At 42.5% G+C, this 17,197-nt stretch overlaps 1 protein-coding gene across 15 annotated transcripts in view; it reads left to right on the top strand.

Annotated features, from left to right (window-relative positions):
• The window catches only part of SCML2 (Scm polycomb group protein like 2), a 188,776-nt gene that overhangs the window by 100,123 nt on the left and 71,456 nt on the right, over positions 1 to 17,197 (top strand). For 14 of the 15 annotated variants that reach the window (XM_039489989.1, XM_039489982.1, XM_039489972.1 and 11 more), the window contains 4 exons: positions 5,464 to 5,711; positions 9,635 to 9,721; positions 10,410 to 10,545; positions 12,936 to 13,139. In XM_039489989.1, the coding sequence (XP_039345923.1) occupies positions 5,464 to 5,711; positions 9,635 to 9,721; positions 10,410 to 10,545; positions 12,936 to 13,139 (675 nt within the window). The remainder of the gene's footprint in view (positions 1 to 5,463; positions 5,712 to 9,634; positions 9,722 to 10,409; positions 10,546 to 12,935; positions 13,140 to 17,197) is intronic. The other variant, XM_039490044.1, reaches the window with a different exon arrangement.

The following is a 17,197-nucleotide window of genomic DNA, read 5'->3' as shown; positions in this document are numbered from 1 at the left end:
GGTTTATTTTTTTCACCATCAGTCATGCGGGCACTGATACAAGCCTCGGCTGCCCAGCAGGAGGCTACCCGTGTTCAGGCAGCCGCCCAACAGGAGGCAGTGTGGCTGAAGCAAGAGACTAATCGCCTGCTGATGGACCAAGCTGCTCAGGACCGTGCTATGTTGAGGGAACTGGTAAACCAGGTAAAGACCCTTACAGAGTTGAACTGCAGCCATGATGGGACGCAGATCATACGGGCCAGCCATTGGTTGCGGAAAATGACGCAGGAGGATGATGTAGAGGCATACCTTCCGACCTTTGAGAGGACAGCCCTACGGGAGGCCTGGCCTCGAGATCAGTGGTCTGGCATCCTCGCTGCATTCCTGTGTGGGGAGGCCCAGAAGGCCTACCATGATCTGCCTGAAGAGGCTGCAGCAGACTACCCTCAGCTGAAAGCAGAGATCCTGGCCAGATCTAGGGTAACGACCGCAGTGCGGGCCCAGCGATATCACGAGTGGAGGTACCAGGAAGACAAAACCCCGCGGTCCCAATTGTATGACCTCATCCATCTCGCACGAAAGTGGTTACGAATTGTGTCCTGGAGTCCAGAAGAGATACTAGAGGTTCTGGTCATCGACTGATACATGAGGGGACTACTGCCAGACCTTCGCGCCTGGGTAAGCCAGAACAAACCCTCCACCTACGACGAGGTTGTCACACTGGTAGAGAGGCGAAGGACAGCAAGAGAGCTGACCCAACCAGTTAAGGAAGAGGCACCCTGGGTTAAACTAGCAGCACCAAGCCCTAGAGCTCGGGTGACTGAGCCACCAGGAGGGCCCAGGTGGAAAAAGAGAGGAGCTGAAGGCCCACCAGAGGCCACAAAGTGTCGTAGCACTGAAGGGGAAGAAGATTGTGATGTTAGACTGCCCAAACAGAGAGACCGGGGAACGCCTAGGGCTCCATACAGATGTTATGCCTGCGGGAAGTGGGGACATATAGCTGCACAGTGTCCCAATGCTGAAGAGCTGATGCAGTGTAACCTGGGGAACTGGGCAGACCCATGCTCCCTAATCCACCTTGTGGGGGTCTCACTAACCCTACATATGTACACCAGACCAGTTAAACTAAATGGGGTAAAGACCACGGCACTGGTTGATTCGGGGAGTGCTATCATGCTTATCTCAGGGAAGCTTGTGAAGTGTAGTTAGCTGCTGCAGGCTAAACGTATGGGGATAACATGCATCCATGGGACGGTTAGTTACTACCCCACCATCCCAGTAAAAATCGAGATCCAAGGGAACACTACTGAGGTAGCAGCAGGTGTAGTCCCTAAACTCCCATACCCGGTATACATAGGGAGGGACTTCCTAGGGTTTGGAGACTTACTCCCAGTAGGGGAATTGGAGAAAGATGGGAACCCTGAAATTAGTGAGGCATCCACAGCAGACTGTTAACCTCCAACCTTCCCTGAAATATCCCCAGATTTGTTCCCCACTCCCAGACAGGGTAGAAAGATGAAAAAGGAAAGAAGGACAGCTATGGCCTTGGGAACCCAAATACTGACCCAAAGCCAGAGGGTCGCTCTCGTAGGCAGGCAGACCTGAGCAGCTGAAAAGGAAGCCGTCCGGGAGGGAGAAGCACCCGAGTCTGACCCACACACTAACACCTCTGAAACAGTAGAGGCAACAGAGACTGGGCCCCTAGATCTCGGGCAGATTAGCCCCGGGAGAGGAAATTTTGGACGGGACCAGGCAGAAGACCCAAGATATGACAACATTAGGAAGGAGGTGACTGAAATAGACGAGGTCCCCGTGGAAGGAAAAACCGAGGGACCAGGACTCTACTTCATAATGAAGAAGGATCTCTTATACCAGGTTGCACCAGTACAGGGGCAGAAGGTACAGCAGATCCTAGTACCTCAGAAACACCAGAACGTTGTATTAAGTCTTGCCCATAGTCATTTTTTGGGGGGGCATTTGGGGGTAGAGAAGACCCTGGCACGGGTCCTACAACGGTGGTTCTGGCCCGGAGTACATGAAGAAGTGCGGAGGTACTGTGCATCCTGCCCAGAGTGTCACCTGTACAGTCCCCGTCCCCACTTGAGGGCACCTTTAGTACCCCTTCCCATCATAGAGGTCCCCTTCGAGCGAATAGCCATGGACCTAGTGGGACCCCTGGAGAACACAGCTCGGAGCCACCAATATATACTTATTGTTTTGGACTATATTACTCGCTACCCAGAAGTCGTACCCCTGCAGAACACGGCCTCTAAAACGATAGCCAAAGAGCTGGTGGGACTCTTTGCCCGAGTGGGGCTACCAAAGGAGATATTAACAGACCAAGAAAACCCATTTATGTTGAAGCTAATGAAGGACATCTGTACGCTGCTCCATATACATACCCTGAGAACTTCAGTCTATCATCCACCGACTGATGGGTTGGTAGAAAGGTTTAACTGAACCCTCAAGTCTATGACAAGGAAGGTGGTAAGTTGAGACGGGAAGGACTGGGACACCCTACTACCTTACCTTATGTTCACTATCCGGGAAGTACCTCAGGACTCAACTGGGTTTTCCCCCTTCGAGTTGTTATACAGGCGTCACCCCCGTGGCATACTAGAGATCGCCAAAGAGATCTGGGAAGAGGAGCCCAATGAGGGGAGAAATATAATAGAATATGTATTGCAGATGCGAGACCGGATAGCCCGGGTCACCCCTATTGTACGGGAACATTTGGTTCACAGGAGGCCCAGTGAACCCATTACAATCGCCAGGCAAAAGTCCAACAGTTCCAGCCAGAGGATCAGGTGATGGTGTTGGTACCCATGGCAGAAAGCAGATGACAGGGGCCCTATGAGGTGGTTGAACCCATGGAGGAAGTAACCTACAAGGTGTGGCAGCCAGGACGCCAGAAACAAGAACAGATTTATCACATTAACCTCTTGAAACCGTGGCACCAGCAAGAGGCATGTGTGGTGGCCCAAGAGGCCCCAGCCCAGGGAAATAATCTACGTGAGCAGATCAGGATATCCCCTGATCTGACACCAAACCAGAAGAAGGAGGTAACAGATGATCAATGGTACCAGGACATGTTTTCAAACCAGGCCGGACCACCGAAGCATATCACCATATTATCACAGACCCTGGGGCAAAGGTAACTTTAAGGCCCTACCGGGTCCCAGCAGAAAAAAGGGAGGAGATCAAGGCAGAAGTAAAAAAGATGTTGGAACTAGGAGTCATTGAAGAATCCCACGGTCAGTGGTCGAGCCCGATTGTGTTGGTGCCCAAACCCGATGGCACCACTAGGTTTTGTAATGACTTTCGCCGGCTGAATGAGAGATCCAATTTTGATGCATGCTCCATACCCCGCATTGATGAGTTAGTTGACCACCTGGGCAATGCCTGATTTTTGACAACCCTTGATTTAACAAAGGGATACTGGCAGATTCCCCTTGACAAAGATGCAAAAGAAAAGACGGCATTCTCTACACCAGAGGGTCTGTTTCAATATACCGTTCTTCCTTTTGGACTGCATGGAGCACCTGCCACCTTTCAGCATCTCATGGACAAGCTTCTGCAGCCCCATAATGGTTATGCAGCTGCGTACCTGGATGATGTAATTATCCATACCCCTGACTGGGAGACCCACTTGAAAAAGGTGGAAGCGGTTTTGGACACGCTAAGACGGGCCGGCCTCACAGCCAACCCAGCCAAGTGTGCTATAGGGCTAGCTGAGGCTAAATACCGTGGCTACATTGTAGGAAGGGGCATGGTCAAGTCCCAACTAAACAAACTAGAGGCTATCCAAAATTGGCTCCGGCCGAATCGGAAGAAGCAAGTCCAGGCATTCCTGGGTGTGGTGGGGTACTACTGGTGATTTATTCCCCATTTCACTACCAGAACGTGTCCCCTGACAGACATGATAAAAGCCCGGGGTCCAGACATGATGGAGTGGACTGACACTGCGGAGAACACATTCACGGATCTACGGACAGCCCTCTGTAGTAACCCCGTGCTTATAGCCCCGGACTTCAACAAAGACTTCATCTTACAAACAGATGTATCTGAAGTAGGATTGGGAGCTGTCCTATCGCAGATGGTCGGAGATGAAGAACACCCAATCCTCTACCTCAGCAGGAAACTCCTCCCGAGAGAGCAGAAGTATGCAGTGGTTGAGAGAGACTGCCTAGCTGTGAAATGGGTCATGGAAACACTACATTATTACCTTCTGGGACAACAGTTTACCCTTGTGACCGACCATGCATCCCTCCAGTGGATGCAGCAAAATAAAGAGAAGAACACAAGGGTGACCAGATGGTTCCTGTCGCTACAACCTTTTCAATTCACCATACAACACTGGGCTGGAAGCCACCATGGCAATGCAGATGGCTTGTCATGGGTACACTGCCTGACGTCCCAAGTTGCCCAACCCCGTGGTGTTGAGCAGGGGGGTCGGGATATGTGACAGGGTCAGGCCAGATGGATACAGGAGGGTGTTAGAAAGGCAGATATATTAGTCCCAGATTAAGTAGATCCCTTTTCCCTGGGTAAGGTAACAGGGGCAGAACAAGCAGGAACTTGCTGGAACCAATTAAGGCAGGCAGGCTAATTAGGACACCTGGAGCCAATGGAGAAGAAACTGCTAGAATCAATTAGGACAGGCTGGCTAATCAGGGCACCTGAGTTTAAAAAGGACCTCACTTCAGCTTGTAGCATGCGTGTGAGGAGCTGGGAGCAAGAGGCACTGGGAACTGAGAGTGAGAAGGCGTATTGCTGGAGGATTGAAGAGTACAAGCATTATCAGACACCAGGAGAAAGGTCCTGTGGTTGTGATGAGGATAAAGAAGGTGTTGGGAGGAGGCCATGGGGAAGTAGCCCAGGGAGTTGTAGCTGTCGCGTAGCTGTTCCAGGAGGCACTCTAGACAGCTGCAGTCCACCGGGCCCTGGGCTGGAACCCGGAGTAGAGGGCGGGCCCGGGTTTCACCCAAACCTCCCAACTTCTGATCAGACACAGGAGGAATTGACCTGGACTGAGGGTTCTACCAGAGGGGAAGGTCTCTGGGCTGTTCCCTGACCCACATGGTGAATCTCTGAGGCGAACAAATCCGTCAATAAGCGCAGGACCCACCAAGATAGAGGAGGAACTTTGTCATAGTATTATTCAAATTATATCTTTTTTTTTTTATAATCTGAAAATTGTCCCTTGTAGGAAAGTCCCTCTTAAATATATTTTTTGTGGGGGACTGGATTTGGTTCTTTCTGGATTTAGTTAAATGAAGTAGTTTGATACGAAACACTTGTTATGTTTAGATATCTTCATTTTACACTGATTTTAAAATTTAAATTAATATGTAGCAAGTTTTTAAAATCATTAGAAAAGTTGCTTTTGTAGCACAAATTAATCTCTGGACAATGACACAAAATGCCTTCAGCATCTGGTATTAATTTTGAGGTGAGGTTTTTGTTTTTTATTTTTCCCCTCAGTTTCCATTACAAAAAGAGGTGCAAAAACCCAGTCTTCTCCCTCCAAAGTGACCCGGCGTTCAATGCAGTCTCCACAGAAGTCTGCTCCAGTACCAGCACAATGTGGCAGGAAAACAGGTCGGGACAACCCCCCTGGACAATCTACAATTCCTAGGAAGGGAAGATCTCCTAAAACCATTCCTCTGACAAAAAGCACCTCTACGGAAAATCTCAAAACAAGGAAAAAAGGTTTAAAACCTGGAAGAAAGGTTAGTTACAGTTGCTACTTTAATTTGTATAGTGGAACTTTGTAGTGATTCGTTATTTTGAACATGTTTATAATTCCATGTACAGTCTGATGCCGTTTTCCCTTCAAGTACTTATGGCTTGTCGCCACTTGAAATTTACCAAAATAAGTATTCTGGAATTCTTATTTTGAGATAAGCCACCATGTGAACACTCTTATTCTAGAATAAGAGACCTTTTTCTGTTTTAGATTAATCCGATGGATGGATGGATTGATTATTTACTATTCCAGAATAGTTTTTTCAGTAAATTTTCCAAGTTTTAACAATCCCTTAGGTTATTAGATTTAACATTTATTTCAGTAAGAAATAATTAAGTTAGCACGTTTACCTTACTTTAGGGCGTGTTAGAAACCAAGGCTTTGTGTATAATTTCAGACTGGAAACGTAAAAATGAATTTCTTCTGAAATTCCATAAAAGGTTATTACTGCCACATTGTGTAACATGTTGCTTAAGTTACTGTAAATGTGATTTAAAATTCACTCTCTCCATCAAACAGTATAAATATAAAGCTCTGCTGACTTTTGTAAAATGACCCATTGGTTAAAATTAATAAAGATTCTGTCTCAGCATTGTTTGAACAGAGTTACGGCTTATATAGGATGATGTTTAGTTGTTTTTATTAATGTCTTCCATTTTACCACACACTTTACACAGAAGAATAGTTTAATTAACTCAAGAAATATTATACACACACATTTTTGACACATGGCAGGTATTACCAAAAGAATGATGAAACAAATAAAATGTCCCATTGACCACATTTGGGAGTGCCACACTCAGAGAGCTTGTGAGAGTCATACTGAATATCATGAAGCCTGCACATCTAAGAACAAGCATTAAATATAGCAAAATGCCTTATGCTTAAAGGCCGCTAGAGTAAATGTTTAAGGCCAGTTCAGAGTGAATAAGCCTTTCACAAGTTTTTTTTATGCTAGTTTGAAAATATATAGTTAAGGAGATCGGTCTTTGATCAGTACATTGTGAATTTGTTTAAACTTCCAAATAATTCTCAGGTGGAGAAGCAGTCCATTCTGTTGCAATATCTGTTTATCAATATGTAATATTCAGCATTTCTATCTGTAGCAATAGCAATAGAAAATACGCTTATTTTGTATGTAGTGTCTTTCATCCAAATACTTCTCAATATTGGTGAAATAAAGTTCAATGCAAAATTCCCCTTACCTGTATTTTGACTCTTTACCATCTTTCTCCCAAATTCAATACATAGTGTTTTTTATTCATTTCAGTTCTATTGTGAAAGGAAAACATTTGTTCTCTTTATATTTTTTTTATGTATTACTTTTTTAAAGTATGCTTTAATTTAGCAACACGAGTAACCAGACTACAGTCAAAACAGACAGACCACATATTTCAGTATTTCAAATAGACAGGCTGTACCTTGGTCCTTAATGAGGATGTGGGGAGTAGCCAGTCAGTATATGCACTGTTATGTTAGTTGTTGAAGATGTTTGTCCCTCCGTGTCTCCCACATGAATGTTCATATTATTTCTTTTTCATGTCTCCATCTCTTCACATGTCGAATTTTCCTCTCTGTTATCTATGGCTTTCTGTGCTATGGAATAGCAATGGCCCAAAAGCAGAGTGAAGTCACCTTTTGTAGTGTTGTATAGAGAGACTTTCTAGATTGCCTAGGAAGTTGGAGCTTTTGCTCTAGCTAACTACATGTTTATTCTCCGTGTCCAGGATGATTTGAGTCCTTTCTGTTATTGGATATTTAGGTGTATTGCATCACTCTGGGAAGCTGCCACTGACTGCCATGTTCAGTAGAATATTATCTCATCTGTTCTAAACCCACCATCACCTGTGTCCATCATCAGTTCAATATAACTCCTGCCACTATATTTATTATCCTTATAGCAACTTCAGTCACCACCCAATGCCAAATAGATTTTCCAATCAGCCCTTTCTGGTCTGTTGACCTTTACCAAATATCTTAGTCCTTGCCACGTACCATGGATTTCAAAGCAAGCTAAAGCTGAGCAGTTCCAGCAGTGCTCAGAATGAACTCAAAGACCTGTATTTTGGTTGTTTTAAGATACTTAAGTGAAAAGTCACTGTGTCAATATAAAATTGTTTCCAAAATCAAATAATGACTTTTTAATAGCTAAGTAGCTTTTTAATACAATTTTTGGCCAAAATCAATTATGTTGGTTCACGGCTTAAGGGAAAGATTGTCATGTGCACCTTTTCTCATCCTTTCCTATTCACAGTTGCACAGATCATCTCCCTTCCCATTTGTGATCTCAACTTTCTTATGGCAACTGTTTACATGCAAAAGTGATACAGAAAAACATTTAGTCTGGGTTTTCCAAACACACCTGAGGGCATTATTTTCCCAAATTCTATTGAAGGCCAATGGAAGCTGGTTTCCTAGCTGCTGTAGTCTCCTTTTGAAAACTCCAGCCTCAGTGAATTTTAGCTTTTAATGCAGTTCAGCAGCTAGCAATGAAGAGAACCCCCACCACATCACCAGCCAGCTCTCTGCTGTGTGCAAATGGCAGGCAAACATCTGTTTGTGGTACATCTGACTTAGGTCATAATGTTTAGTTTAAGTGCTAACAATAATACGTTTATGTGGGATGTATGAGCACATGGGAATAGCCATTTTTTAAAATGTCACCTGTTCTGATGAAGAAAAATGAGGAATGTGAGTAGAACTGCTTTAAATCCCCTGTATTTTCATGTATGCTCACAAAGTTTATTAGACCATTAGAATAAGAAATGCTCCGCTGGTGTAATAAAGGGCCAAATTGTGGCTGCTCTGTGCCTGTGTGTACTGAGAACCCCTCTCATGTTACATTTTCCAGTGCAGGAGGCACCTATAATATGGGGAGACTGACCAACCTGTGCTGTGTAGAGCATATGCAGTGGTAGCAACCCTCATGATTTTGTGATTTGGTGTTTTTACTTAAAGTAGACAAGTGATCATGGAGAATCTCAGCAAATTTCTAGTGTTCCCGGTCGCAGAGAAAAGCTTGAAAATGTGACCTGAATGTATCTTAAAGACTTAAATGAGAAAGCAAATAAAGTTCCCCAAATCTATTATTTTTAAGACAATTTCACAGTTTGGGGGTGGCATGACACCTGAGTCTATTAACATTTTGCACTAGCAATATTGCATGAGCTCACCTTTCTGTGCACCAACTTGCAGCTGCAGGGCAGTGCTTAGAGAAGCACAATCTGCATCTGTGGAACAAGTATAGTATCAGCTGAAAGTGAGTTTGTTCTCTTTCTCCCTCCACCCAGCACCTCTGGAGGTCTTCTCTGACCTTCACAGGCCTTCAGCTATCCTCATGTGAGCAGTAAATCTCCCCTCACCACCACAGCCCTTCGTCCCCTAACTTCTTACGTGGCCTGATTCTTAGTTCCGTACATATGAATGTTTATCAAAACCAACTGTAGATGCAAAGAAAGGTTTAAGTGGAGCTGAAAGTAGAAGGCAAGATACATTTAGCATGGTGATTTTGGGTTTTTTTTATTTAGCATGAAAGTGAAACAGGATCATTAGTAACATTTCCACACCAAATTCACTGTTATGCTACTTCAGATGACCTGCTCTAGTGTAACAGGCCACTACCACAGCTGGAAGGATTGAGGTAGTTATGGTATTGAAACAAATCTTAACTGAGGCTATACTTTTTAAAAATAATTTTAAAAATAATTTGTTTGGAGTGAAAAGAAGATTAATGTTACAAATGCAGTGCCATCAACTGGCAAGCTACTGATTTGACATAAATGATTCCTTTTTCACGAGTGACTTCTCCTTATGCATGTGTTAGTTCTTGTAGTTTTGATGGCCCGTCTGGCATTTCCTTTCACAATATTAGGGCCCTATCCAGCATTCTATTGTGTTTTGCTGCAGTACCGTAGCCATGAGGAGGCCGCCTATGGGAGCTGCCTGACTGCCCAACCAGCCTATCCAGAGACTTGGATCAGCTCAGAGCATGAAGTGAGGGAGAGTAAACCAACATGCCAAGTTTGTGCTTGATAAGAGTTAGACAGCAATGTGAGCTCCCTATTTCTTGACACCTGTATGGCCTATTCTCAGTTTGTCCCTCTCTTCTCTCCCTTCTTAGACAGAGGGTACACTAGAGCTAGAGGTGTAATTTCCTGCTCAGGTAGACATACCTGATCTAACTCTGATTGAGTTACGGCATGAAAAAATAGAAGTGTAGCCATAGCAATAGGAGGGGCTACCCACCCCAAGTACTTCCTTAAGGTTTTACACAAGATCATACTTGGGGCAGCTAGCCCATCCTGCTACTTATGCCACCACAGTTATGCTTTTATTTTTAGTATGCTAGTTCAATGAAAGCTAGCACGGGTACATCTATCGAAGCTGCAAATTATACCAGTGTAGACATATCCAGAGATTACTTCTTTCAGCCATGTCACAAAGCCATAGTGCAAAGGTCTGGCTGTCTTGTTTTAGTTAAATACCCTGAGTGGATTACTGTTTCTAGAACGTCTTCCTGTTGGGGAGTTGAGTTTCGCTGTAGTAAGTGGAACTCTGAAGGTGTGTGTTCCTTACCTCAGTAGTGAATGGTGATTGATAGTGCATAGTTCGTTTTGTGAAGGAGAATTGTTTAACAAAAGGTCACTTGCTGATTTTGTGTTTTGGTTTTTTTTTTTAACAGAAAAAAATCTTGCCAGTGAAATCTCCTCCTGCACCTTCTCCTCCTCTTACTTCTCCTGAGGGGGACAATGGCAGTACACAGATACATAAAGATGGAGGTGGCATTGCTGGTGCAACAGCAGCAGTTATATCCACAGGTATAAAAGGGCAGTCTGAATGTCTGAAATTACTTCCCCCTTTAAATACAAATAATTATATTGTTTTATGCTACTATTATTCTAAAACATCTGCTGAAAATAAATTGTTTTGCTAACATCTTCATATGAAAATATATTTTTATATTGCAGTTCTCCAAATGTGCTTAGGTAAGGCTGCTATTTGGTGCATGTGCAATGGCAAGAAACACCAGAACTTCAGGAATTTGATGTCTGGTTAGCATGCTTTTTGGTGTGTAAATAGGAAAGTCCATTGCACTTTCAATAGTCTTCCATAGCCTGGAGTACAATGCTTGATAAAGAAGAAAGGGCATGCTTTGTCTTACCTTACTTCCATCCCAACCAGTAGCAAAATGTACTGGAAATGACTGTTACCAAAAGGCCATTAGACACTACTGTTACACTCCAGAGAGTATGGAAATAGAGATAAAGATGACAAACTATGTCACTGAAAAAACAAAATCCAGGAGAAATGGGCCAGGTTAAAACAAGAACTCATTTAAAATGGAAAAGCAGTGAACTATATTATAAAATGGGTGGTGGAAAAGCTAGTTAGAACTACCTCTGAGTAGTCTCTTTATTACACAGTTATGGGACAATTTATAAATTGTCAGCTATATGGTCGTCGCCAAATCCTGGGACCTGCTAAAGTGCCCCCCTCAAAAAAAAGTTTGCTATGCTTTTAATTTTTTGCCATTTTTAAGCTGCTTTTACAAAGAAACTGTCCCTCTGCTTTCCCTTCTCCATGTCCTTGCAGCTACCCCTCTTTCAGTGCTAGACAACATTGGGGCAGAATAGGCAATCATTTCCTACTAAAAGAAACCTGTCAGGTTTAAAAACATTACTGAGCCCAAATAAGAGTTTAATAACATATTTTACAGAGTTTTCCTGTTCTCTCCACATCCACATCTGTGCCTCCCACGGCTTCTGCTGTCAAACAGAAAATAGACATGAATGCAGAGTTTGGGAGCATTACAGTCTTTTTACAAAAAGAATGAGGAGTACTTGTGGCACCTTAGAGACTAACAAATTTATTTGGGCATAAGCTTTTGTGGGCTAGAACCCACTTCATCAGATGCATGGGTTTTAGCCCAAGGAAGCTTATGCCTAAATAAATTTGTTAGTCTCTAAGGTGCCACAAGTACTCCTGTTCTTTTTGCTGATACAGACTAACACGGCTACCACTTCTACCCATCTTTTTACAAATATCAGTTGTTTGAAAAATCCAAGTTTCATTTGAGCACAAATAGTACTGTAATTCATTTTAAAAAAAACAGGTTTATTTTATCTTACTTAATGCTTCAGTTTATTGCCTCACCACCAAGGCATATCCTTATTAGACCACAATAAATCCTGGTCCCACTGAAGTTAATGGAAACATTTCTATTGACTTCAGTGGGGTCAGGCTTTCACCCCTTATTTTGTCTTGTTGCTTAACCACAGATTATGATCCCTGTGATAGGTCTGAGTTATTTCAGGTGCCTGTCTTTTCTTGAACAGGCAGTTGCTTTTTTTTTTCTTTTTTGTTTCTATAGAAAGGATCTTCCTAAAATGAACTTGACTGTTGTTTTGGCAGATTTTAATTCTAGAAATAACACAGCGCATTTTACAGTAATGCATTTTGTTAAGGTCTTCACTTTGACCCCTGTATTCTTATAGCTCAGAGCATCTACCGGGTTAGATGTAGTGTAATGGAACCCATATGCGGATGGAGTTCAGTAACAAGCACAGATGGGTGTAGGCTGGGATAAACTCATCATGGTAGTGTGATGTAGGAGGGTTTTGGAGGCTGATTCATCAGGTTGAGAAAAAAGGAAACGAATACTGCTGTGAATGGCTGCTGGGTTGGAGATATTTGTCATGGAGTTCGGCACCACCATGTTGTTGTGCAGTAGGTACAATTTTAAAAGTAAAAATACTGGAGAACCGAACTGCATTTTGTGTCAGTGAGGAGACAATGCAATGATGATGCTATTTTGAGCATCCAGTGCAGAGAGATTGCCCTAGAGTTGCTTTAAAATATACTAGGATGCAGAGGGGAGGCACTTGAGAGCAATGTGGTCTTCTAAAGGGGAGGGGAAGCCTGGGTAGCTAACAATTTTGGTACCTGGTCAAAATCCTGTTTTTACTTTAATCTGCCAGGGTTTCATGACTTATCCATTGCTGCATTGCATGCTAAGTTGTTAACTATTGGTAAACTGTGTTGTTAAAGAAAGAAGTGTATGCACAGAAGGTGTATGGTGTTTTTGTGTTTAGTGTGCATCAATCAAATTCAATATGATTTTCAGTGAGAGCCACTGAAATACGTTTTGACTGAGTGTGATTGTGTCTGAAGTGGGCAGATTCCATAAATATGGCTTGTAATTTTTCAGTTTGCGTCTATGTTAACAAGCATGGGAACTCTGGACCTCACCTGGATAAGAAGAAAGTTCAGCAGCTTCCAGACCACTTTGGACCAGGTCCTGTAAATGTGGTACTTCAGCAGGCTGTGCAGGCCTGTGTAGACTGTGCCTATTTATCCAAAACTGTCTTTGGATTTCTCAAGTCAGGGCATCATGGAGGGGAGATGATAACAGGTATGCAAAGTCCTTGAATTTTTCCAGTTTGTTCACTGGGTTCTGTTTGAGAAATTTGAGTATGGTGTAAAGTAGGGGAGTTGAAGTAGTAGCAAAGCAATGATTAACATTTTTATGTTACTTTTGTAAATCTTTAAGCATAGCTAAGAATGCCCAACTGTGACTTCGTTTACTGGTGGTATATCTATGACCACCACTAAATTTACATCTTAATATAGGGTATATAATGATACAGCCAGTTTTCTTAATTTGAATTCAGCAGTGACTATATAAAATTACATATACCATACAGCATTGTTCAATTTTTTACAAAGTAACACTTGCATACCACAGTAAATAGCCATAGCTAAATATGTGTCAAATAAATTCAATGCAAGTCAAAGTTCAGCTTTATTAATTCACGTCTTATCCATACACCGTGTTTGTCTTCTTGATGTTGTAACCAAGTGGGTAAAAAGTTTAAAACTAGTCTGCTTAGGTTCCAGATAACTGATTCCATATGTTAACAGAACTGCTGTTGCTTCTCTTTTTTTTTTTTCTGTACTAATATTCTAGAGGCGTCTTAGGGTCACTGTTTGAGCACCTATGTCCTCTGCTACAGTGGTTCTCAACCTTTTTCTTTCTGAGCCCCCTTCCCCCACCTCGTTATAAAAGCTCCATGCCCCAGCTGTGCCACAACTATTTTTCTGCATATAAAAGCCAGGGCTAGCATTAAGGGATAGCGAGCAAAGCAGTTTCCCGGGGCTCCACGCCACAGGGGGCACCATGAAGCTAAATTACTTAGACTTCAGCTTCAACCCCGGGCTGCAGTCCTGCCTGGCAGAGCTTCGGCTTTCTGCCCTGAGCCCTAGCAAGTCTAATGCCGGCTATGCTTGGCGGACCCCCTGAAACCTGCTCAGGGGACCCCAGGCCTCTGGATGAGAAGCACTGCTGTACTACAGAGTGGGTTTATTTCTTATGTATGCCAAGGGCAGCTCTGTAGATAAATTATCCTCATAGCTCAAACTCAGTATCTGCATCTTGTCATTTTTTCCCCTTCTGGGTTGGCAATCGTCTGTATAGTAGTAAGCCACATTAATTCATAATTTCATCACTGGCAGTAAAAAAGGTTTGTCTTACTTTAATCTCCTTATATTAATACCAGATGTGAAAGATGATTAGTGGAAGGCAGGTTTATTTAAGCTCTCATAAAAGAACTCGCTGCCTAACAGTGTTAAAATACAGCATCCTGACCCGCGTGCAGCAGAACTTGTCTAATCCTCACGCACAATTTGCACACCAGTTTGTTCACAAAATGGAGCGCTCTTCTTATTTCTCAAAAAAGGTTTAGCACCTCTGTACAAATGTGGTTTTGTTACTAAGATATTTTTATATGTTTACTAGCACATTAAGTATTGTCATAAATAATTAACACCAAAAACTGTCAAATCGCAAGAACAAAATACATTTCATGATGCGCATTATCCTTGCTTTTTTACTGATTGCTTACAAGGGACTAAATCCTGGCCCAAGGGATGTATAAGTAAGGGGTGTGAATTGAAGTAGGCAGACAACTGTAATTCTGTTTCCTGGAGGATTTCGTGATTTTGAAATTTGGTTTAGTTCCAATTTGGAACAAAAGCCCAAAATTCTCCACAGAATGGAATTATCATTCTTCCATCCAACTCTCCTGGGAATCCAGGCTGCTGAGGAGTCGCAAGTGAGGGCCTGGGAGTCCTGCTCCCAGCTCCCCATTAGTCTGCTAGTCAGGCTGCCAAGGAGCTGGGCAGGCAAGCTGGCAGGAAAACATTGGGATCCTAGCTGGTTTCTGGCAGAATTTCACTGAAATTGAACATTATCCTCAAATGTTTCAGCTTCAACAAAATGACAGATTCTGTTGAAAAAATGTTTTATCAAAAGTTTTCCAACCAGCTATAGGTGTGAACACGGAGCAGGGGGAGGAATTGCTTAGCAGAATAAAATGAGGAGTAACAGAATAAAATTAAGAAAGGGAATGTGAAATCTGAATATTAGGAAAAACTGATCCTATGGCTTGTGGAATGATGTCTCAAGGAAAGTAATGGAAGTTCCAGTGTTTGACAGTTTTTTCTGAATAGACCGGACAAAACATTAGTAAATATAAAGTAGGTTGGCCAGCTTTGCAAAATTCAAACTGGACACTCAGGTAGAGTGAGTATCTTTGGACTGATTGGTTAAAAAAACATCATTTCTTTCATTAACTTTATCATTATAAAGGATAAGCAAGTAAATTGTGTCTGGACTGGTGAATTGTCTTGACAAATTGTCTTGTCTGCAGTGACTGGCAGATGGACAAGATGACCGTAAGTCTTTCCCACTAGATTCTGTGACAACAGCTATGGAGCTGGGAAAACCACCAAATAGCTATCACACCGGGAACAAGGACCAGGAGGAGTTCCCATACATGTTTTTTTTAAATAATATTTTCTTTGGGGCTGGGAGTTTTGCAGGCAATATCACACTCTTCTCCCATGATTGCCATGGTGCTTTGTGGGGCCTAGGGAGAGCTTCTTTTGCCCAGATTATTTATTAGTGATCCTCATCATAACAACTGATTACTTCACAACTGTTACTGGATTTACTCTCACAACATCCCTATGAGATGAAGAAGTATATTTCCATTTTATAAATGGGAAACTGAGGCAGAGAGAGTAAGTGGCTTCTCCAAGGTCACATGGGAAGACCACAAGACCATCCTGATGGATCATGGATTTTCATTGTGATGGACAGTGCTGTTTTGCAGTATGTCTATCAGGAGGTGTATGGGAGGCCATGTAGCCCATTCAGTCTCCTAACTGATTCAGAGCTAGGTGGAATCTGCTCCCTGGGTACCCACAAAATAACAATCGGAGTCTTCTGTGGGTGACCCTGAAGTGGTACGGTGAGTCCTTAGGAGTTCATTTGGACTTCAGAGACTTGTTAATCTAGTGACCTTAGTGATTTCTTTGCCATGAAGGAAAGAAGGGCCAGGATTTGTCCCTAATTCAGTTATTCTCATAATTCAGTAATCCTCAATGCGTCATCCAGTTATGAGAGCAAATGAGTAAGGTTCTGTTGTAGCATTTTTATATTTTATATTTACTGCATTTGTAAAATACCTGTACAACATCGCTTCACATTAGAGGTGTTATTTGTATCACTTTTCTGATACTAGTTTAAACCACTCTAGATATGTTTTTAAAACTGAATACATTGCCCCTTATTGATCGTGGAATGATTCTTAGCATGGTATGGCTCCTAATTCAGATTTCTGCCATTTAATGTCAAACTTGCAAAGGTATTGTTTTTGAAAGCACACCACTGTTTCCCTATCAATGGAATATGATGCTCTCCAGCACTTCTTATTTTTTGCAGGGAAACTCTTATACTAAACTCTTGCACACACCCAAATCATACTTGATGAGCAGGGAAAAGCAGGAAGGCAAAATAGTAAAAATTTTAAAATTCATAACAATGTCTTTGTAGCCATAAATTACATGTTTGTTACCTGTTAGATTTGTGATGTGTTACACTATACATTATTTCTAGTTAGAAAGTACACAGCTAATGCAATGAGAATTGCTCATCTAAAGGCCTGGAATTAGTGTTCTTAACTTTTTTCATCTCACTGTTTGCCAGAAGAGGAAGTTTGGCTTTTCCCTAAAACATTTTAATTCCTATTGATGCTTTTAATACAACAAGCTGCCATGGGATAAAAGGGAAGGTCCTCTCATGGATTGGTAACTGGTTAAAAGATAGGAAACAAAGGGTAGGATTAAATGGTCAGTTTTCAGAACGGAGAGAGGTAAATAGTGGTGTCCCCCAAGGGTCTGTACTGGGACCTGTCCTATTCAACATATTCCTAAATGATCTGGAAAAAGAGGTAAACAGTGAGGTGACAAATTTGTAGATTATACAAAACTACTCAAGATAGTTAAGTCCCAAGCAGACTGTGAAGAGCTACAAAGGAATCTCACAAAACTGGGCGACTGGGCAACAAAATGGCAGATGAAATTCAATGTTGATAAGTGCAAAGTAATGCACATTGGAAAACATAATCC

Source organism: Mauremys reevesii, linkage group 1 (genome assembly GCF_016161935.1).
Source record: "Mauremys reevesii isolate NIE-2019 linkage group 1, ASM1616193v1, whole genome shotgun sequence".
Lineage (NCBI taxonomy): Eukaryota > Metazoa > Chordata > Testudines > Geoemydidae > Mauremys > Mauremys reevesii.
Note: the sequence above shows the minus strand (reverse complement) of the source record. Positions and strands in the feature narration are given on the sequence as shown.